This window comes from Thamnophis sirtalis, unplaced genomic scaffold (assembly GCF_051295495.1).
Source record: "Thamnophis sirtalis isolate CommonGarterSnake01/CBP01778 unplaced genomic scaffold, rThaSir2_p1.2 scaffold_4, whole genome shotgun sequence".
Taxonomy (NCBI): Eukaryota; Metazoa; Chordata; class Lepidosauria; order Squamata; family Natricidae; genus Thamnophis; species Thamnophis sirtalis.
The window spans coordinates 121719151-121743416 of record NW_028261384.1 but is presented as its reverse complement, the minus strand read 5'-3'; the positions used below and the strand labels follow the sequence as shown (position 1 = coordinate 121743416).

General features: G+C 43.1%; 1 protein-coding gene across 1 annotated transcript; it reads left to right on the top strand.

Moving 5' to 3' along the window:
* Positions 1-1686: 1686 nt before the first annotated feature.
* On the top strand, positions 1687-24105 carry TBC1D10B (TBC1 domain family member 10B). Its single transcript, XM_087714039.1, has 9 exons — positions 1687-2594; positions 7882-7981; positions 8591-8698; positions 9422-9528; positions 11166-11280; positions 12517-12582; positions 14916-15105; positions 19912-20066; positions 20838-24105. The coding sequence occupies exons 1-9, from the start codon at positions 1759-1761 to the stop codon at positions 21567-21569; spliced, it is 2409 nt and encodes an 802-aa protein (XP_087570165.1). The 5' UTR covers positions 1687-1758; the 3' UTR covers positions 21570-24105.
* The last annotated feature ends 161 nt before the right edge of the window (positions 24106-24266 follow it).

The following is a 24266-nucleotide window of genomic DNA, read 5'->3' as shown; positions in this document are numbered from 1 at the left end:
TGGCACATATGGGTGTGGAGCCTTCTTGGAACTGCTGAAAGAACTATTTTGTAAACTGTAGATAGATGTCATATTCCTCCCCCTCTATTAAATTTTGACATATATGACCTCTGACCCTTTTCAAACCAGCGGTCCTTTCTATCCAAATGTGGTCTTTGCTGTCTTCCAAAGAGTGGCCTTTGTCTTTTAAATGCAGACAGACTGCTGGATCTTGTCCTGATTAGTTTGTTCTATGTTGTGCCCTGCCTTTATCAAGTGGTTGTTTTGTTTCCCCAAGGTATAGATCTGCACATGGCTCACTGCGTTACACTGCATATTCCAGGTTGATCAGGTTGTGGCTGGGGTAGATTATAAAAATATCGGGGTGGACAAGCTTCTGCTTTAGGGTATTCTTGCGTTTGTTTATTTGATTGGTCTGATGTTAACCAATCTATGCTGATCTGGGTGCTGATTACTGGGGGGGGGGGGCGTGTTTTGGTCTGCTTGTTCCTTTTTTGGCTGGTTGATTGTGGAAGGAAGGCTATTGTCCAGGAAGAAACGAAAGCACTTAGCAACGATCCAAACAAGGGGAAACAAAAACTTGGGAGGGAAGCGAAAACCTCGAGGCCGATTACTCAATCAGCATCGCCGCTGCTTTTAGATTCCCTTTTTGCTTCGGGGATCCTGAAGAAAACCGGGCCGGACAAAGGCCGCTGGAATCAAAGAACTGACAAAATAACGTTAAAAACCGTCTTTCCCGGGCTTCGTGCCCTCGGGACCCTCCTCCCGCCTCCGATTCGCCAAGCCAGGTGTCAATCCAAATCGTGAGAGGCAATTCAGTCAATCACCTGGCTCGAATTGTTCCCTTATTGGTTTCCTGTCCGACACCCGTTAGTTTGAAATGCGAAGCTCGGCTTAGCGTCGTTGTCTCCGGACAACACTTCCCAGCCCTTCAAAAACATGTGGGACCTTTCAATCGATTGCCCAGGGTTGGACACATTCGCGCCCAGATTAACAACCCGGCGCTTTATCGGATTGGAAGGACTCGCATTTACGGCTACTCTGGAAAGACTCACATTTACGGCTGACGTTCATTTGACGACAGGCCGTCGCCTATACGGCACGAGCATCACGTGCATTGGTGGCGCCGAGAGGAGGGCTCTCCCTGCTGATTGGAGGAGGCTTGCCGGCTCGTCTTTTCATTGGTTGTGTGGTGTTTAAGTGCACGCCTCCTCTGCCTCCGAACAATGACTTCGGTCTACTTTATTGCGGCTTCTAAAGCTTCCCGGGTAAGAGAAACGGAATCCCGACCCTGCGTTCCTGTCAGGGATTGGCGGGTACTTTCCGCTAGTCCCGCCTCTGGGTCGGAACACCTCATCTCCCTTCCTCATTTTCATCGCACTCTACCACAAGTCCCCTTAGTGATTGGCTGCCTCCCCAAGCCCCGCTCTATTCCGATTGGCTACGTCTCCGTAGGACCCCCTGTCTTCGTTCCGAGTACCTCAGCGTCCATTTTTTTTAGCCCTTTCGCGATTGGATAAACCCATCTTCCTCCTCGCTAGTGATTGGGTGAAACGTCGGCCCGGAGTGCGTGCGCAACACGGGTAGCGCTCTGTCTCTCTTTTTCTGGAGCTGCCGCCGTCGCTGCCGCCGTCTAGGTGGGGGGCGGGGGGGAGGGAGCCGTGAAGCTTTGAGCTTCCTCCCTCTCGTTTCCCTTCCCTTACCGTTGCTCAGGCATTGGGCTGGGCGTCCCGCCCATTGGGGGGAGGGGGCATTATTATGGAGACAGGTTCTGGGGACCCCTCGTCGCCGCCGCCCCGGCCCAATGACTCCCGTTCGGTCCTTCACGTTCTCAAGCGGAGGGCTCCCACTCCTGAGGCCTTCGAAGGGACGACGAACAGCAAGCCAAGTTTGCCTCTGGCCACAGCCAACGATACAGCAATAGCCATGAACCCTGGAGAAGTGCCAACTGGTGCCACCCCGGCAGCACCTTGCCACCCTACAGAGGTGACGTTAACCACGATGATTGCAGAGATGACACTTGTGGCCAACAGTGCTGGAAAGGTAGCAGAGCCTGGAGAGGCGAGGCCTGAAGCCATAGCGTTGGACGCTGGAGATGGGTTTTCGGCAGATACCATGGTCCCCGTGGTCAATTCTGTGGCTCCTGCCATTACTAACGCTACCGTGAATGACGGTGGGGTGATGCCATCATCAGTGGCTTTGCCAAGAGACGCGGTAGTGAAACCCCTACTGGTTGCACCGGCTTCGCCGACAGTGATTGTGGTAGCCCCCAGTCCTATGACTCCACCAGAGAAGACTTCACCAACATCTCCAGAGGGTTTGATGCTTCATGACTTTTCCACTCCTCGGCCACCTCAAGACATGGGCTCCCAGTCTAGCCTGGGCACTACTGCGTCCAAAGTCCCTCCGGCTTCTGATACGTTCAGCTATTTAGAGTCTGTTAGTCTCATGTCAGGCACGTATGAATCGCTGACTGGTGCTGGATTCCTTGACGATGCTAGCTCTCTGGGGTCCGATTCTGAAATCAATGGACTTGCCTATCGTAAGACTGATAAATACGGCTTCCTAGGGGGCAGCCAGTATTCCATTACACTGTAAGTATTGGCACCCCTGTGATGGCCTTTCTATGCTGAGGAAAAGAAATTCTTTATCTCAGTCAAACTAGTCCTGCTGATAGGCATCCCTCTCACTTGGACTAGAGTGCTGATAATGGAGAACTTCACATTTCTGCCCTGTGGGCCACCAGCTCTTATCCTGGTGAAAGTGAACTCAGGAGAAATAATTGTGTCTTAGGTACTGTCCCGATTACGCGGCCACGGAGTTAAACCGTATCAGTGATCCATTATTGATCAGGTTTCTTAAATGACTTTTTTTCTAGTTTGAGACTCTGGGATACTTCCTGCCTAAGCAAGGAATTGGACTAGAACAGGGATCTCCAACCTTGGCAATTTTAAGACTTGTGGAGCTGGCTGAGGAATCAATCTGGGAATTGAAGTCCACAAGTCTTAAAGTTGCCAAGGTTGGAGATCTCTGGACTAGAAGACCTACAAGGTCACTTCCAACTCTGTTATACTTTTACCTAATACAATTTTCTGCGAAGATATAATACCGCTTCATTTTTTCTGATTAGCATTCAGGAAGGAATGCTTTTTTTTTTTTTTGGTTTTCATTAAATAAACTTCCTTTTCTTCTGATCATTCTGTATTTGGCATGCATCAAATTCAAAGGGCAACTAACAAATTACATTTACTTCCTCTAAAGAAATGGACAATACACTTCACTTTTTCATGGGAGGGAAGGTCCATAAATCTGAGTAGCTTGGGCCAGTAAAGTAGACAATTGGACTATCTCAAGTTCCTTTTCCTTAAACACTTAAATATCACATTGCAACATTGGTTCTCTGGTCTGCCAAATGAATCATTTCTCCACTCCATATATAGCTAAAATGTATTTCTATCCTCTTTTCCATAACTATATTTTTCCTTTTCAGTTTGCATTGCTCTTCCCTTTGGTGTGAAATCAGAGTCTTGTCCTTCGGGGTGTGGCTTCATACACCTTTTCATTGTGATAGAGTGGCTGTATTTCTTGACTTGGCCCATACGTGTGATGCATTTTTTTGTTTTTGAGCACCAGTAATGTGGCTCCTGACAATCTTTCTGTGGTTTCTTGTTGATTTGAATAGTAGTCATAAAAATCATTCCACATACTGTTCTCTTGAAATCATCCCTATTGCAGTAACTGCATACTTTTGTAATGATGCAAAAAGAAAAGCAGTAAAAAAATTCCTGGTTCAGGAATTTGATTGGTCAAAACTTCAGAAAGGTGAAGTCTTCTTAAAGATTGAGTCTGATAACTTTAACTGATATCTATAGACATTATAGATAATTTTCATGGCAATTATATACAAGCAGATTGCCACTGCCTTCTATAATTTAATTTTTTTTTTGCTTCCCAGTCTAGCCTATACTTCTGGTATTTTGTTAGGGCACTGTATCTCAGTCTTGGCCACTTGAAGATGTGTGGAAATACTGCACTAGAGTGAATATAAGCATTTCCCATCCAAATTCTTGCAAGCTTGCCTCTTCTGCTTAGTTTCTGAGCCTAGATAAGTTTAAGAAGATGCTGCATCTCATTAGATAAATTTGTATAAGCTCTGTGCACACATCCCACGAGCCTTAATTTCAAGCAGCTTTTAAAGCTCCTGATTGTTTTAGAATCAGCTTACGTTTCCCACGAGACTCTCAGCTGCAGAGAGGGTGGCAGATACAATAATGAATTTGTGCTGAGGTTGATGCATTCTTTGTGCAGCCTGAAAAAGCACATGTTGCCTTTCCAGAAGAGCTTTCGAGCACTGCCATTTGGAATTTATTGCTTTTCTCCTTGCTGTCTCTGCTACGGTGTCTCAACATCCTATTCAGCCGGGAAATTTGGAATTGATTGAAAAGGTTATCGTGCAGCAGTATGTGAAACGGTGAGCTTCTGTGGCCTTCGATCACAGTTAGATGCAGCATTACAACATGTACCACTTTCCATGGTCCCTGAGTGGCAAGTGCCAAACTGTACCCAGTTAGCATTTCTTTCCAAACTCACATGGCTATGCTAGCATTATACACTGGTGACTGAAAGAGAGCATTTTCCCCCTGCAGTCCTAATCTCTTGTGGCATGTAAACACAGTGTGTGTCTTATGCATCTAAACATTGACCCATTCATTATGGTGTCCATTTGGACACTAATGCAGCAATTCCAGCAGTTGTCTCTGAAACTAACCGTTCATTAAAGAAAAAGATTTGCTAACAAATGTCAACTTTTCTTATGCAGCATTAGATTCAACCTAAGGTATTTCAAGATGCTGAAGGAAATTTCACAACTGTCTTCCCAGTTATAGAAACCTTTGTCTAGCAGCAGCCGATCCTCGTTCAAAGGAAGATCGAACAATCACTTTCATCAGCTAGCAGATGAAAATACTCTTCTAAATAGGAATAGGGTATGGTGGAGACTGTCCTTAATTATAAATTGTTGCAGCTAATTGCTATTTATATGCATTATCTCCAAGGAACACTCTCTGAATTTGTTTCAATTGCAGTTAAAATAGGAGGTGGAACAAAGCATGTCCATTTTTGCTAAATATGAACATTTCTTTCAGTTTTACACATGTAAAAAAGGTGTATGCTCTCCCTCCTGAGCTGCTGATATTTCTCTGCAGGAAAGCAGATAATAAGGAAATGTGTTAATATAGATTATGATGTAGGTTTCACTTTGTTTCAGTTGGCCTACGTGCTGTGGGAGGGGATGATGGTGTTTCTTGGTGGCAAGATTCTCTTTTTGGTTGTGGATTAGCTGCTATTTTTGCCTAACCATCTGTACTAACCTTATGTCGTTCTCAGCTGCTTGTGAAGTGGAAACCCTCTACAGGAAGCCTGTTTTTTTGAGGAAAGCTGATCAGCACAAGCCAGAGTAACCAATAGAAAAAGATGTGCATGCTAAGAACTAAATTGGCTTACAATTGAAAAAGAGAAGATAGTATTTAGTATTTGACTAAGCTTTGAATATACTTTCCAGTTACATTCACTTTTATTCATAGCTTGAACTGGAAGAGACGGTTAGAAAAGCAGTCTAGAATTGGGGTTTGCAGTTCACATTTAACCATTTTTCCTTTCCTTATTCCAGTAGCCAAACGTTTAGCTACAACATGGGTCTGATGTAAATTCGTTGTGCAATAGTATTCTCTTTTTTCTTCCCCTCGTACATCTGTGTTTTCTTAGCAAATACAAAGGTTTGCCTTTGCCTTCTTCCAGAATGTTCCTCGACTAGTTTATCACCTTGGGATTTGCTGATGGGGTACTCAAGTACTGAGCAGGCCTTCTCATGCTTTGGAGTCCAAATAAAACTGGGCAGGTGCTGAGGTCGGGCTATTGATCGGTGTGATCCAAATTATCTCTTCTCTATCTCCTGTTTATCCTTGAACAGCCTTTGGCAAAGGTTTAGGGGAGGACATGGAAGGAAAGAAAGGCGTGATGCAGATTTGAGGTGGCATTAATGATCAAGTCCAGGATTGTATCTGTGATACGACCATGGTCAGTAAATGACCAGGGGCTGGTTGATAAGCTTCTTTAGGGCAGTGAAAGACATGCTTAATAATGTTGGTGCACCTGCTTCTTTTGTGAAAATGTGTTTCACAAAAGCACCAGTTACTGCCTTCTTCCTTGGTGTGGCTTCATGGGAGCAGTATTCAGGTTGCCCACTCAGAATATTTATTTCTATGTCTTTTTACAACCAGTCTCACCACTTCCTGTTTGGCAAGCAGCCCTTCCTGTTTTTTGCTGGGTTTTGTTAATGACAGTCCTGCCTAGATCTTGGTTTATGATCACCATCAACCCTAAACCCCCTTGCCTGAAACCGATGAAGTTGGGGACCTTCAATCGGATGCTGCACTATTCTAATGAGAACTTACCAAATTCTCATTGCCCCATAAGCTCTCAGGAAAGACTCAGTGGATTGTGACTCACAGCGGGCTGAAGGCAGCTTCCTACTTTCAGATCACACTAGCCCAGCTGCCCTGCATATTCTTTCATGTTTTTGTTTTATTGTTAAGGTGGAGGCTATGTGTGAACCTTGTTTGTAGTGATGTGCATCAGCTGATGCTGGAGGCAATAATTTGCAGTGAGAAACCATAAATAGTGAGGTAGAAAAACATTTCTCTGAGATACTCTCAGGCAGGAAAAATCAGGTACATGAAGGTTCAGTTAAGCTGATTTATTGCTAAAGGCCTGTGCACAGACATTTTTTTCAATAATTTAATTATTTATTTTATTAATTATTATTTATTTTATTATTAATGGTCAGCACCTGAGTAGAATTAAATAAGGCTCATTGGCTCTCTGATAGGGTTGGGAGTACATTTGCAGCTACCTACAGATTCTAGGCTGATCCCTCTTTTCACTCCACCCCCAGGTTCTGTCTTTCCTTCTACAGATGCAAATGTATAAGGAACTCTTCTCCCATAACCCTCTTGGAGCCATAAATGCCAAAAGTGTAATCCATGATTATTTTTTTACCATGTGTACAGCATCTGACTCTGTGTGAGTGAACAATGAAGAATGTGTTAAGTTATAGTGTCTGCAGGCAATTTAGCTAAATATAGACCTAACATAGTTTGCTCAGAATGGGATGACTACAGGTAATCCTCAACTTAAAACAGTTCAATTTAGTGACCGTTCAAAGTTACAATACTGAAAATGGGACTTATGACCACACTTACAACTGTTGCAGCATCCCCATGACCATGTGATCAAAATTCAGATGCTTAGCAACTGGTTCGTACTTAAGATCATTGCTGTGTCCCAAGGTCATGTGATTCCCTTATGCAACATTTTGACAATCAAGGGCAATGGGGAAGCCAGATTCACTCAGCTGGGTTACTAATTTATCAACAGTGATTCACTTAACAACTGTGACCAGAAGAGTCATAAAATGGGGCAAAATTCACTTCACATGTCTTGCTTAACAACATAAATGTTGGGCTCAATTGTGGTCGTAAGTCAAGGATCACTTATACATACTACTTTTGAGGGTGTTTGTGATCTATCTTGTCACAATGAGGAAGGGCTTGTAGAGCTTGGGGGTGGGGAGAGGAGATAGATAAGCCTTGGAAAAAGCTTAATTTGCCACCATCCCAAGGGTTTGTCTTTTAGGGTTTGAATTGCTTTGCTCAGTAAAGGAATTTACTTTGTTTCTGTTGTTATGAAATCTCAATATAAAGGAGAGGCTGAGAGGTCCATCATATTGCACAGTTCCTTAGAATTGTGCAAGACACAGCATTTGTAGCATTTTTCTTAGCTCCTCATCTTCCTCAGTTTTTTTTTTGTTGTTTTTTGCCGCAGGGAGAGCGCCATCCCTGTGGACGTGGCCAGACAGAGGGAACTTAAGTGGCTGGACATGTTTTCTCATTGGGATAAGTGGCTCTCACGTCGGTTTCAGAAGGTGAGCAGAGATCAGGGTCAGAGACCTCTGTTCCTGACTAATAAAACAGAGCTTTAATTTCTGCTTGGGTTTTTGGAATTTCTGTCTCTTTACTTTTTTTTTATGACCATTGCGCCATCCCTGTGGTCACATGTCCAAAATTCGGTCACTTGGTAACAGCATTTAAAATGGTTGAAGTGTCCCAGGATCATGTGATCACCTTTTGTGACATGACAAGCATAGTCAATGGGGAACCAGATTTACTTAACCATATTATGAACAACTGTAGCAATTCATCTAACAACTGTGGCAAGAAAGTTTGTAAAATGGGGCAAAACTCACTTTACTGTCTTGTTTAGCAATGGAAATTTGGGACCCAATTGTGATCCATAAGTGAAGGACTACCTGTATGGTGTTACTTTAAAGCAATGTTTGGCAAGATGGCTGGACTTCAAGTCTCCAAATTCCCCAGTAATCCTTGCTGGGAATTGATCTTGCTGGAATTTGAATTCCCAGAATTATTTCTGGGAGTTGAAATCCACCTACTTTATATTTGCTAAGATTGAGAACTTCTGCCTTAAGGCAAGCAGTATTTACTTCATGTACTAATGATTGTACATTTTATTGCAGGTGAAATTGCGGTGCCGGAAGGGGATTCCCTCTTCTCTCCGTGCCAAAGCATGGCAGCTACTTTCAAATAGCAAGGAACTTTTGGATCAAAATCAGGGAAAATTTGAGGTATTTCCGTGAATCTTTTGAGACTACTAAAATATACAGGAAAGCCTATTTTTTTTTATCTTGGAGAATGCAGAAGATTTGATCATGTCTAATAAGATATATTTATATCCTACTTTTCCGAACGCAACTTATTCTGAAGTAGCTTACACCTAATATTAAGCTATATTAATAAGCTGCAATAGAAAGCCCCTAAACAGAGGTGAAATTCAGCAGGTTCTGACAGGTTCTGGAGAACCGGTAGTGGAAATTTTGAATAGTTTGGAGAACCGGCAAAAACCACTTCTGGCTGGCCTTCATAGTGGGGTGGGAATGGAGATTTTGCAGTATTCTTCCCCTGCAACGCCCACCAAGCCACGCCCACAGAACCAGTAGTAAAAAAAAATGAATTTCACCATTGCTTCTAAACCTAACAATTGGGAACTCTCCTGAATAACAAGATGGGAAGGGTGAAGGTTGAGCTGGAACAAGCAGACACCTGGAATGTCTTTCTGGAATCCTTTCCATAAAACAGCAACAATCAGTCCTGTGAAGCAGTGTTTCTCAACTTTGGCAGCTTGAAGTTGAGTGGACTTCAACTCCCAGAATTCTCCAGCCAGTTTGTCTGGCTGGGGAATTCTGGAGTTGCAGTCCACCCATTCTGGGGATGTGGTCCATCTTCTAAGATAGGCCTCTGCCTCCAAATTCACCAACTTTCTTTCCTTGTTGGCCTTTCTTTTCTCTTAGGATTTGGAGCGTCAGTCTGGTGATCCCAAATGGCTAGATGTGATTGAGAAGGACCTCCATAGGCAATTCCCTTTTCATGAGATGTTTGCAGCTCGAGGAGGCCATGGGTGAGAAAATTAAAGAAGGGGCATTTTGGGTCCAGTGCTGAGACCATTAGGGCTGGGAAGCCACTAAGATCCTTTCCGTTCTCAGAATGCATAAAACACTTTTTCCCCTACACACACTAGATCAGCTTGTCAGCCCCAACTCCTTTTGAAATTTTTCATAAGCATACAGGTAGTCCTCAATTTGCAATGACAATTGGGACCAGAATTTCCATTGCTAAACAAAGTGAGTCACATGGTTGTTAAGTGTATCATACGATCATTAAGTGAATCTGGCTCTTCCCCCCCCCTCCCCCTTTCATTTTGCTTGTTGGAAGCTGGCTGGGAAGGTTGAAAATGCAGTCACATGATCCTGCGATGTTGCAGCCATGATAAATATATTGCCAAGGGCCTAAAAATTTGATCACATGATCATGGGGATGCTGTGACAGTTGTAAAAGTGAGGGCCAGCCGTAAGTCACTTTTTTTCAGAGCTGTTGTAGTTTAAAACAAATGGTGGTAAGTTGAGAACTATCTTTATTGGCCCAGCTCTTTCTCACATTGAATTGTCTCTACCACCCCAACCTCTACTATTCCTGCTCCTGTATCTGACCTCTGATGTGCCTTTCTTCATCTCTAGACTTAAGATAATGGGACACAGGTTAATCAGGAACTCGTGTCTGCCATGACACTTTTAGCTGTTTCATTAAGTAGCCCCATTATGGCATATTTGACGGCACGGCAGCCTTCAGCTCCAGTGCGCATGTGCTTGCCGGTCAGCTGACTTTCAGCTTTCCAGAGGGCCAGAGGAGATCATTTTAGGGGGGTGGGGGCGGGAGTGTTGCTTGCGCATGCGCAAGTGGGGCTGGCGGCTTGCACAGCGCAGATGGGCGCGCGCAATAGTGCTCTCACACAATTTTGGCACACCTTTAGAAAAAGATTAGCCATGAATGAACTACCCTATAGACCAGTGATGGAGAACCTTTTTGGCTAGCATGCCATAAATGGGGAGGAGTGCAGGGGAATCCTGTGTGGGTGTACCGCACCCATAATGCAATGCATGACCCCCCCCCCCCAATGCATATGCGTGCACTACAGACGCAACCCCCAATTTTTTGCATTCTTTTTTCGCCTTCCCCAGGCTCCAGAGTCTTTATAGGAGCCTGGGGAGGCAAAAAAGCCCCCACTCCCCGGGAGGCCCTCCAGAGGCTTCAGGGAAGCCTCCTGAAGGTCCCTGAAGCCTCCGGAACTCTTAAAACGACTCTCCGAGCAAACCAGAAGTCTGTTCCCAAGCCTCCGGTTTCCCAATATGGCTGGGTTTTTTTTGCACTCTGGAGGCTTCAGGGAAGCTCCTGAAACCTCCCGAGCGCCTCAGGGGAGGGGGAGGCTCTTTTCGCCTTCCCCAGGCTCCTATAAAGCCTCTGGAGCCTTGGGAGGGCGAAAAATGGCTTTTAAAAAGGGTGAACTTGCGTGCCCTGAGAAATGGCTCCACGTGCCATAGGTTCGCCATCCCGGCTGTAGACCTTGTTATTAATTAAAGACGCCAAAGAAACATAACAGAGAATTCTGCTTTCCTAAAGTTTGGCCTTGTGAACAGGGAACTCCGACAGAGTCCAAGAATCTAGATTAAAATTTCCACTCCTCATCCTTTTCCCTCACAGGCAGCAGGACCTCTATCGCATCCTGAAAGCCTATACCATCTACCGGCCAGAAGAAGGTTACTGCCAAGCACAGGCGCCCGTAGCTGCAGTTTTGCTGATGCATATGCCCGCAGAGGTGAGGAGCTGCTTCATTTGCACTGCAATTGCCAGCTTGGAAATCCTAGTTTCTCTGGGAAAGAACCACACTACCTAATTTTACTTATATTTGCAGAATATTTCAGCAGTTTGGAGCATGTATATCAGAGGTCCCCGATCCTCAGGCTGTGGACCACTACTGGGCCATCGCTTATTCGGAACGGGCAGCACAAGAGGCAGGCTGTTGTGTGTGTGCAGCTCCACTTGCATGAGTGGCGCCCCAAAGGCTGTTCCATTGGGTTAATGGAGCTGCATGTGTGAGTGAATACTGGCCTGCCCTTGCCTGGGCCAGTTCCCCTCTCTCCTTGCCAACTAGGCCTCCAAGCCGCCTACTCCTGATTCTTCAAGAGGGGAGCAGTGAGAGAAGAGGCAGTGAAGGGGACGAGTGTGCCCTGCTCAGCTTTGCTGACTCACTGAAGCTGCCTGTGCTGGACACCTCGTCCGCTTTTGGACTGTTGGGCAACCTGGGTGAGTCTGAAGGAGCATGAGACGGCGCCCCCCAAATCTTCTCAATGCCAAAAGCTTTTGTAAATGAATAAAAAGCTTTCGGGCTGTTTCAGGCTTCCATCCTTTTGCAAACACTTTTGGCATGGAGAAGCCTAAAGGAGCATGAAGCCGTGCCCCAAAGGCTTCCCTCATGCTTGAATGTAGCTGCCCGCATTCCACCACCACTCCATGAAGCCCGGCTCCCCTCGCTTTCCCAACCATCCAGGCCACCAAGCCACAAAGGTTGAGGACCACTGATATATAGATAATAATCGCTGTACTTTGGAAGTCTTTTTACAACAGGCACCCTGCTCTTCTACATATCAACCTCTGTCTTTTGGACTGCCAGGGACTTCATCAGTTCCAGAATCCGGGTCTAGAGCATTGACAGTGACCATGTTTTCATGCAGCCTCATGCATGTGTGAGGTTAAAATATAACTATTACACTAGCTGGCAGTCCTGATGGGATCTGGGTTAAATTGTTTCCAATTGTGACTTTGTTTTTCTTCTGTGGCTTTGCTACCAGCTCTGATGTGTTACTTCTGTGTCGTTGAAGAAACCTGGAAGCTCCAGGTTTGGGAAAGGGCTAAGCCCCTGAATTGAATTTGCTGGCTTAGTAACTGGAAAGTTTTAACTAGGAGTTTGCTAGTCTGCCATGCACCCAACCATGGCTGCTGCGATTATCTGGGATAAAGATTCCTTGGTCTCTCTCTCTCTCTCTCTCCTCAGCAAGCTTTCTGGTGCCTGGTGCAAATCTGTGAGAAATATCTTCCTGGATACTACAGTGCTGGATTGGTAAGTTTAACTGCTTTCCCATAGAGAAAAGCACTTTAGAATTCTTCACTGGGAATACCTTTTGTATGACACGTAGTTCTTGCTTAACGATCGGTCTTTTAGCAATCGTTTGAAATTATGATGGACTCCTCAAAAAGAATTTACAACCCATATTTGAAGTTCCGATGACTGCGCCCTTTAACTCCACCCACCCATCCCTGCATTTATGTGATTGCCTTTTGAGTGCAACTAGCCTGCATTTATGACTATCTGCAGATCTCCTGCAGAGACCTGACTATGGTTTCTGGTGGGAAGGGGGTGGGGAAACAGCCAATGGGTTTGCTTACTGATTGTGGTGTTTGCTTAACAAGTGCGGGGCATTTGCTTAACAACCGCTGCAAAAAAAAAAAAAGGAGTTGTAAAGTTGGATTGGTCATATGAATGCCTCAATTTACGGCCAACATAACTTACAGCGGGAAATCCTGGCTCCATTAGGGGTCATAAGTTGAGAAATACCTGGGCACAGAAACTTCCAGTATAAGGATGGGCACTAGGGGTTTCATTTCTTGATAAAATGTTAAAGATCCTGAGAATCAAGGAGTTAGCAACCTGATGTCACAAGAAGGAAAATAGTATAAAAGTTCTTTTATAAAGTGTGGATTTTTTAAAACAGCCAAAATAGATGTATACAAATAAGAAAAGGCATAGGTAATCTTCAACTTACAACAGTTAATTTAGTGACCATTCAAAATTACAGCGGCACTGAAAAAAGTGACTAATGACCATTTTTCATACTTATCACCATGGCAGCTTCAATTATCAAAATTCATATGCTTGGCAACTGACTCATATTTATGACGGTTGCAGTGTCCTGGGATCATGTGATCCCCCTTTGCAACCTTCTGACAAGCAAAGCCAATGGGGAAGCCAGATTCATTTAACAACCATGTAACTAATTCAGCAACTGTGGTGACTCACGTAACAACTATGGCAAGAAAGGTTGTAAAATAGGGCAATATTCACTTAACAAATGAATCACTTAGCAACAGAAATGTTGGGCTCTGTTGTGATTGTAAGTTGAGGACTACCTGTATTAAGCTTGCTAGAAGCTTTAACAAACCTGCTTTGATTTTACACCCTGTTGGTTTAAAAAATAAGTTGCACTGATGAAAAATGTTCATTGGTTGCTGAAACATTGTTCTTGTCACTTGAATCTTAAAGAGTTTTGGGGGGATTATGAATGGAAAGGCACCTGATTCAGCCTGTAGATTTCCAATCTGGCCAAAACGGATGGGATTCCCTTATCAATGTACAGAAATGATGGTGCTTCTTGGTATCATCTAAGGAAGACATAGCGTTGCTCTAGTAGAAATATATATTGTGCTGGAGGATGGAATTTCCTGGAAAAGTTGGAAAAATATTCAGTAGGGCAACCCCCCCCCCCACCCTTTTGCAGCTCCTTAAAGAAGCTCATCCTTTTTCAGGATTGTGCAGCTGCAGAGCAGTTTTGAAAACAGAGGGTGTGGTCTTAAGGAATTCCCAATGGATGCTATCTGCAAACTTTGGCTTTCCACAGCTAGAATATGTACTTCTTGTAAAGAAAGGCAATAGTTTTTCTGTTAGGCTACCTCATCTCAGTTGGTTTTTCGGCAGGTTTCTTCAACCTCTTCTCACTTCCCCTTCTCCCCCCCCCTCTCCCCACCACTTCTGGGTCAACTTGAAATTTCATATTCTCTGACTGATCTTAAGACTGAGTTAAATCATGAGTTATCTGTCATGAGTAGGCTGACTTCTGACAAGGAGACTGATGAGCCCTGCCCACCCCTTTGAAGTCAGTCTGGTTTCTTAATTCATTGAACTGAAAGGAGCAACACAATTTTTGCCCGTAGAAACTTTGAACGGTTGCAACCATTTCAGTCCTGCAGATTTTTTTTTATTTTTTATTTTTGGCCTTCAGTTAGCATGATGACCCATCATAAATTTTATTTGACGTTGGTTTGGAATGTCATCCTTGGCAACTTTAAGTCTGGAGGAGTTCAACTCCCAGAATTCTCCAGCCAGCTTTGCTTAAACTTCCAGGCTTAAAATTGCCAAGGTTGGAGACCCCTGCTTTAAAGCTTAGTCTGGTGTCTGGACCCCACCTGTTGTGCTATGTTCAACAAACAATGGTTAAGCAAACAGTAGCTTGGTGCAATATATGACTGAGTTCTGCATCTCGTCTCCCCAACTTTCCTTGCTGCTCAGAGATTATAAACCCTGGGGGGAGGGAGATAAAAGCATTGGAAGGGGAATATAGGCTATCATGTCTAGAGCCCCTGAATTCACTCCATATTCCATCTGTGCTTCTTGTTCAGGAGGCAATCCAGTTAGATGGGGAGATCTTCTTTGCGCTTCTCCGACGAGCGTCTCCCATTGCCTATCGTCACCTGAAGAGATACAAGATCGACCCCATCTTGTATATGACCGAGTGGTTTATGTGCATCTTCTCCCGGACCTTGCCTTGGTGTTCCGTGTTACGTGTGTGGGATATGTTTTTCTGTGAAGGTGAGCTGTGATCTTCAATTCTCTTTGGCTTTCTGTCAAATGCTGTGTGCCTGCTTCTTCTCTTACACAGATTCCATCAGGAAGGGAAAAAACCCACAGTGATTCTGCAATCTCTGGTTTTTTCCCCCCTCCTTGAAATGCTTTTAATTGACTGGATGGAGGAGAACCTCCCTCAACCATTTTTTAAATAGTCCTGGCCAGCATCTTGGCAGTCTCCATGGCTATTTGACAACAACAACAACAACAATCTTTACCGTGCCGTGGTGGAGTGGCTTGCATGCTCTAATGATCCTAAGGATCCTAATGATCCTAACAAAGTTGTGTGTTTTAAATTATGTATTGTTGCGTGTCGCTTTAATTTTTGTCTGTATCCCCCTCCCTTGGTTGAGTTGTGAGCCGCCCTGAGTCCCATTCGGGGGAAAAGGGCAGCATATAAATAAAATAAACATTCAAACATTCAAGGGATATGCTGAACAGGTACAACCATATCAGACAGGTCTTAGGTGAAGGGCCAGACAAAATTTGCTCCACAACCCATACAAATATGGTGAATACGAAAAAAGTGAAATTTATGTTGGCTGAACCGTCGCCCAGATTAACGGGTTCCGTTGGATGCTATGGTTCCTGGGCATTCTGCACAAAATGAGCTACAGGGCTCAGCTCCCTCTGCTAGGCAACCAGGGCAAGGAGCTGACAAGCTACTGGAAGAAAAAGTGAAAAAGTGAAAAATCTGGACTAGGGAAGAAAACATCTCTTATGAAAGCTTACTATCAGTCTAAGCCAGCAAAACGTGGATTTCAAAAACGAATATATCAGATCTGGAAGGTGAACCATACAGATTGTGATATCAGTGAACAAAGACTAATGGACCAATGACGTGTAATTCTAAGCCACAAATTGTTCACTACAGCAGAAATAATAAGAATCGAAGAGAAAGCAACTAATGGTCTGAGTATACCACCAAAGAAGAGTAACATCAAGAATGATTTGCAGACTCAAAAGCAAACTGAGGAAGAAAGGGAGGAAGAGGATGCTGTAATGGATGAAGATAAAGAACAAGGAAGCATTGAAGAACAAACACCAACAGATATTGCTCAATTAGCTGAGAAAATAAAGCATCAAATGGAAGATGCCAAAAGAACACGTTTGCCAAAGCTGAATCAAGTGAACTGGAAAGAATTGAGAAAGGTACTAAAAAGGTCAATGAGGCTGTGCAAACCATTCAAACCACTACATTAGCTGAAACAAACCAGCTGATATATGCAGCAGCCTTCATAACCACCAAAGAATTGGGTTTGAAAATACAAAAGAACCAAAGAGACAAGAAGAGGAAGCCTAATGGAACACTCGGTTGGAGTTGAAGATCAAAAAATTTCGTGGAGACTTGAGCAACTTGAAGAACCTTAGGCAAGGTGAACTAAAGAACAGGTCAAAAGCAGCCTGGAAGCAAGATACGATTTGGAGAATAAAGAGATTTTGATAGTAATTGAAGAGCTGAAGCAGAGGGTTTTTGCCATTGCTGAAAAGATTAAAAGATATGAAAACCGAGTAACTTAATTCAAGGAAAACTCACAGTTCAGAGCAAATCAGCACCAGTTTTATAAGAGCTTAGAAAGTGGAGATGGAGTAACAACAAATGAAAAGCCTGACAAAGAGAAAGCTCTGAAATTCTGGAAGAATTTGTGGGGGAAAAACAAGAAGCACAAAAGAAATGCAAAATGGATCAGATCGATTGAGGATTCTATTAAAGTGCATAAAAAAGAAGATGTGAAAATAACAAAAGAAATGATGCAAAGACAGTCAAGAAAAGTGAAGAACTGGAGTGCACCTGGACCAGATGAGTTACATGGCTTCTGGTTAAAGGTACTTACAAGTGTGCACAAAAGATTGGCAGTCCAAAAGAACCAGATCTTAAAAGCACCTGAAAATGATGAATGGGTGACAACTGGAAGGACATTTTTGATCCAAAAAGATAAAGAAAAAGGAAAGGATCCTGGAAACTATAGACCAATCACCTGTTTGTCAACAACATACAAGCTCCTTACTGGTGTCTTTGCAAACCAAATTTATGGATACTTGGAAAGTATTCTGTTCCTGTAGAACAGAAAGGATGCTGCAAAAATTCAAGAGGAACAAAGCTGATTGACAAACTAATCCTAAAGAATTCAAAGAAAAGACGAACCAACCTGTTCATGGCTTGGATAGACTATAAGAAAGCATTTGATTCAGTTTCCCATAGCTGGATCAAGAAATGCCTGAAAATCTTTGGTATCAGCAGCAACATACAAACATTCATGGAAACTTCAATGAATCTCTGGAAAACGAAGCTTATAGCTAATGAAGAAGTACTGGGTGAAGTTGAAATTAAACGAGGCATTTTCCAGGGCGATTTCCTTTCACCCCTACTTTTTATACTCTCAATGCTACCACTGACAATCATTTTGAAGAAGATGAACTATGGATACAAACTTGCAAAGAAAGGACTGAAAATTTCGCACTTGGTGTACATGGATGATTTGAAGCTGTTTGGTAAAACAAAAGCTGAACTGAATTTATTAATTGAAAGCACAAAAGAATTTAGCCAAGACATTGGTATGCAGTTTGGAATTGACAAATGTGCAACAATGGCAACCAAAGCAGGCAAGGACATAGAAGATGATGGAATAGAACTTGAGAATGAAGAAATGATAAAGGCAGTAAAACCAGAAGAAGGCTACAAGTACTTGGGGATTTTAGAGGCCTCTGACTTAATGCATAATAAAGTCAAGGAATTCTGTAGCCAAGTGCACCCGACGAATTCACAAGATATTAAAGTCCAAATTGAATGGAGGAAACATCATAAAAGCCATAAATACCTGGTCTATACCTGTGATTTGATACTCTGCAGGAATAATTGACTGGAATTGGACAATTTGGACAGAAAAACAAGGAAGGTTATGACAATGAATCATGCTTTGCACCCCAGAAGTGATGTTGACCGATTATATCTACCAAGAGCAGAGGGTGGTCGAAGACTCCTACAAGTAAAACAGACTGTGAAAGAAGAAAAACACAGCTTGAAAGATTACATCCAGAAAAGTGAAGAATCAGTGATTAAGGAAGTAAGTAAAGGAAGCCTTTTAAAGACAACTAAGTCAAAAGCTGAATATAAGAAAAGTAATTGAGAAGCGAGCTGAAAATTGGAAAAACAAAGCTATGCATAGCCAATACTTGAAAAGTATTGAAGGCAAAGCTGACCAAAAGCTAAGTTGGAACTGATTAAGATCAGGAGCACTGAAAAAAGAAACAGAAGGCTTCTGTTTGGCAGCTCAAGAACAAGCCTTAGCCACAAACTGCATAAAGGCAAAAATTCAACATGTTACCACCAACAGCAAATGTTGCCTCTGTAATGAGAAAGACGAGACAGTCGACCTCTTGATCAGTGGGTGCAGCATAATTTCACAAACTGACTACCTACAATGCCATGACCGCGTTGCTAAAACCATTCACTGGAAATTGTGCCAAAAGTTTGGATTTGAGTACAGCAAAAACCACTGGGAACATCAGGTTCAGAAGGTTTTAGAGAATTAGAACGTCAAGATCTTGTGGGACTTCAGAATCCAGAGTGACACACACTTGTCCCACAACACACCTGACATAACAATAGTTGAAAAGAAAAAAGTATGGTTCATTGACATTGCAATACCTGGAGATGCACGAATTGAAGATAAACAGCAAGAAAAAAATCATAAAGTACCGGGACTTGCAAATTGAAGTTGAGCGACTGTGGAAAAAGAAATCGAGTGTTGTCCTGATTGTAATTGGAGCCCTTGGAGCAATACCTAAAGGGCTACCTTTGTATTTGGAAATTCTAAATTTATCAGACTTGAACATTCTGACTTTACAAAAAACCACCCTACTTAGAACAGCTTATATCCTTCGACGTTACCTTAACAGTTCCTAGGTCCTTGGTTAGGACTCGAGCTGTTCAGCTACCAACCAGCCCCTAAGGCTGTGAATCTCACCAAAGATTAATCACATAATAATAATAATAAAAAACGGGTGGAAGGAAAGAAAGAGAAGAATTATATGATGTAAAATCTAGTCTAACGTAATTATTCTCAAAATTGTACTGGAGATCATTCAATCTCTTTACCAGAAGAACTAAGCTGACGAATCAGATGTTTGTGAATTATGCATAGTATTGAAAAAATTGATTCTGGCTGTCTCAGTGCTGGGGCATTGTAACTTGGAATTCCATTGTATTCTGCAAAGCTTGTCTTTGCAAGAATGCTTGGAATGCTTGGAATAACAGTTCTAGTATTTGGTTTATACTTATTTATTTATTTATTCAATCAAGCTCTCCTCAACCAGATGACTCTGTGCTAGAACCTGGGATTATTAAATAAAAATTGTGATTTTAGCAAAACATTCAAGTTGGGCCAAATGATTCTCTGCATTGGAGCTTATAATTGAATCCTCTTTGTTCTATAAAGTAATGGTGATTACTCACTCAGTGAGCAATACAATGCAGATTAGAGCCAGGAATATGTGGTACAATTTCCTAGTAGCTGACCACATACACTGTCATAAACACCCAGAGGCACTTTGTATAAAACGGAGTGGTGCATTTGAGAGCCAAATTCAGCTAGGATTGTTTTAAAATCTTACGACATTTCTCCATTAATAGACTTTGGTTCCTTCAACTGCATCAAATCTTGCATTTGTGACCAGATCCTTGGGCATTTATTCCAACTTTCTTTCTCTCCCCCCCCCCCCTTCTTTTTTTAATTTGATCCTTTCTTCCTCCTCTTTATCTTCTTGCAGGAGTGAAGATAATTTTCCGGGTGGGTTTAGTGCTACTCCGAAATGCCTTGGGCTCGGTGGACAAGTTGCGGTCTTGTCAAGGCATGTATGAGACAATGGAGAAATTGCGAAATCTCCCCGTTCAGATCATGCAAGAGGAATACTTGGTCCATGAGGTGAGAATCCCAAATTTTTTCTTTATTGCTTTTCTTATATTGCTGCCCCAAAGGTTTTTGGCCCAAGGCAGGAAAGAAGGTTTTCAAATATAATGTAAACCAAGGATGTGAAATATGGCAATTTTATGAACAGTGGACTTCAATTTCCAGAATCCCTGAGCTAGCCATGCTGCAAGCTACCTTACCTGACCATTCCATGGCTAATAGCTCTTCTCTTCTCCCAAGGTCATCCCATATCCCATTACATCATCTCACAACTCTCCATTTCCCTGGAATCCTCAAGCCTGCTGAAATAATCATGTTTTGAATTTTTTAATGGATTTTAAATTCAGAAACTCAGTTGGAATGCTTAATACTTTCTGAATATCACATTTATGCAGTAATTTGAAATTGGCTGATAAGAACTTCCTTAGCTTTTCTTTAATTACGTAATAAAAAATATTTAGAAGGCTTTTCCTAATTTTAATGCTGTGATGGGCGTTGGTGGGGATGTGTATATGTGTACGTATTGTTGGGGGCAGTGTACTGATTTTGTAAACTGCTCAAGAGCGTGTTGTAAAGCACTTTGAAGTAGTTATAAGTTTAGACGCTATTGCTTTATGTATAAAAGCAGAGGGTCTGGTTCTATTAACAAGGATTTTGAATGAGATCTGCTCCTGGCTTGCATGTACTTCATGACAAAGTCCTCAGCTGTAGAAGGGAAGAGGGATCAAAAGATGCCACATGTAGTTATTCCTCCTCCTCCTGTTTCTTCCTTCCTCTCTGATTCAGGTGATCAATCTTCCAGTTACTGAAGCACTCATAGAGCGAGAGAATACCACCCAGCTAAAGAAATGGCGGGAAACTCGGGGGGAGCTTCAGTACAAGCCCTCCCGCCGACTCCATGGCTCGCGAGCCATCTACGAGGAGTGCTACCGTATGAACCCTCCCCTGACAGCCAGCGCCAGCCTCCTGAGCCTCACGGGGCTAAAGCACAGGGTTGCCCTAGGCAGCATCAGCGGTCCCTCCTTCTCCCCAGCTCATTCCATAAGTACCCTGGCTGAGTCTCCTTCACCTTCCCGGGTCCCTGCTGCTGCCCAGAACCAGGTGGTGGTATCCGAAGGTCTTCACGCTGCCCTGCCCTCCCCTACCGGGAACAACACCCCTTTGGGTGGCCCTAAGAAAAGCAGCAGCAGCAGCAAAGCAGAAAAGCGGAAAGAAAAAGAACGGGAGAAGCAAGAGAAGATAGAGAAGGAGAGGCAGAAGCTGCAGAAGGAGCGGGAGAAGAAGCTGCAGAAGGAGCGGGAGAAGCAGGAAAAGGAGCGGGAGAGGCAGGAAAAAGAGCGGGAGAGGCAGGAAAAGGAGCGGGAGAAGAAGCAGCAGAAAGAACGAACCAAAGAGGAAGCCAAGCTAAAGAAAGAGAAGAAGCTGTCTTTGAGGAAAAAAGAACCCAAACCGACCCCTGAAGATGGAAGAGATGGGGAGACCTCAGGGGGGTCTGTGCTCCAGGACACTTATTTTTGAATAATACTAAAGGAGTGGGACAGCTCAAGGCTGAGCAACTCCCGAGGACCAAGAATATGGTTGCCACTAGAGGCATAGTGTGGTTGAAGGACCCAAAGGACTGGAGGAGAGGTACGCCAAGGGGAATTGCAACTGGATACGGAAATCCCCCAGACTGAGGGTGAGAGAAGGTTGGAGGAGGTGGGCTTGAATCCCCCATCCTGCTCTCCTGAATCCTAAGGACCAGAGAAAAAAGGTCCACAGTAGCTGCTCTGCTCTACGCATGGATATGGAACTTGGTGGGCCCCGTATGAATTTTGCCACAACCGACAGATGCAACTGCACAACCCTCCTCCGTCCCCTCCAAGCTGGGAGCCTAACCAAGGAAGCAATTGCGTTCTTCATGAGTACTTTGTAATACAACCGCTTCTCTTTAAAACTGCTCAGTCGCTCCATGTCATCACCTCCCTCCAGAAAGGCAAAATATGGACTCTGCCCCTCCCCAGTATTAAGAGGCTCTTCTGCCATTGCAAAGTGGATTGGCCCTTTCAACATTATCACATATTTCCTCCCCCCCCCCCAATTCTCTTTGACCTGATGGACTCTACAAGGCACTTAGGAAACATCCCATATAGATAGGTACTCCCCACCCCCCCACCCCCTTGCATGGCTTCTTACAGGCTAAGCTAGCTGCCTTGCCTCCCGGCCAAATTGCCTCTCTTTTCAGAATCATTTGTTGATAGGCAGACATGGAACCAGGGTGGCTTCTTCGAGCTTGGACATTCAAGAAAAGAGAAGCTTGGTCCTCTTGACTTTTTACAATGATGTGTGTCAAAACTGTGGCAGAAGATTAAGGAAGCTAGGTTTGGCCAATTGGCTGTTCCCATATAAGGGATTCCTAGCAGTCAATGAGGAAAGAAAAACCCCTCAGTTTCTAGAAAGGTTTGCTGCATTGGTGCAGAAAAGAGAAGTAATTAGATTGGGTTCAAAAGAGAGGTTGCATTTTCTGGTTCTCTGTTTTTGTCAAATAGTTTCAATCAGAAAAAAAAGAGGGGGGGGTCAATTTCTTACCCTTCAATAATAGCTTTTGGCAGAAACATTCCTGAGAAATCTAGGAGGATAACCTTTGTCTGACCGCTTGCTATTTTGTCCAAAAGAGGTATTTTGGGGAGAACGTCTGTTCCCAAGAAGAGATTTTGGCAAACTGTTCCCCCAAATGCCTATAGCTGTAAATTATGGAAATGTTTATTACATTTAGCTTTTAATCCTATCCCTTAAAAACAAAATATCCTTCTCCCTTACAGAATAAATTCCTTAAGAATTAGTTTTTAACTTCCACTGATTTACTTAGATAGTTCCTGGGGTGTACTTTTTGAAGATAACTGATTTTTTCCCCCCAATTTTAGTGCTGCTCCCCTGTCTTTTCACAAAACGGACAGGGTTTCTTGAGCAGTGGCTGATAAAACTGGTTTAAAACTGGTTTATAACTTGTTGATGTAGGTAATAACAAATATGATGCATGCCTGATTTCCTTGTCCCACAAAAATAGGCCCCTCAAGCAGTATTTCTCAACCTTAGCAAATTTAACATGTGGGAACTTCAACTCCCAGGATTCCCTAGCAAGCATGGGGAATGATTGAGGAATTCCAGAAGTTGAAGTCTATACATTTTAAAGCTGCCAGGGTTGGGAAACACTATTTTAAAGTAATTGGAATGTATTTTGCTCTAGAAGTTTTTTTCCCCCCTGTGGTTCGCTGTGCGGCCACAATGGAGATCTGTTTCCTTTTAAGGAATTACGTGCTGATAACTGTCTTGCAAACCTTTAATGGTGGAGCAGAAGGCAACTGTCAAAACTCTGGGTTTTTATTCTATGCAGTCTAGGAAAATAATATTGGCAGGTCATAGAGTTGATCAGCTTAGGAATGGTGGAAAGAGGTTTGGGGAGTTTGAAACTGGAAGATAAATTCTTGCTGCCTTGGAAGTCAGACTGGGCTACAGTATTATGAGTCCATACTGGATTCGTGAGTTCTCAATTCTTCCGCAGCATCTTTTCCTTCTCTTGTGTCATGTTCTCTGCAGTTGTGAATAGTTTGAAAATCATGAGCCTGTTTCAGAATCTCATTTCCCCAAATAGATCTGTACCAAATAGCAGTTTCTCTTTGAATCACATCCCTAACGAAAATGTTCTATTAGCCTATTCTCCTCTCTGTATATACTTTTTCTCTCTAACACATATATTATATATATGTTTCAGTATTGTAATTATGTATACAGATCCTTGGAGTTTTTTCTTTGACCTTATGCTCTTATTTAATGGGACAGACACTGGAAATTAGGAATCCATCATCTCCCCATGCCTTATTGTTATTTTTAACGTTTTTTTTTAACCACTGCCCCTAATTTGGTCAAGCAGTAAATTACAAATAACAACTCTTTGCTGTCCTACTTGTTAATATGTTTTCTTTTTTAAAAAAATAATTTGTGCTTCATTTTTATTAGATTTCCCCATTCTCCTGCATTGCTTTGTCTAAAAATGTTAACAAAACAAAATAGAGACCATGTTTGTCGAGTGACTTTGTTAACCAAGGATGAATTGGACTGAAATTCCAACACTGGAGGTTTTTAAGGAAAGACTGAACAATCGTTTGTCTGAAATAGTGTAGGGTTTCCTGCCAGAGCAGGGGGCTAAATTAGAAGGTGTCCAAGGTTACAGCTCTG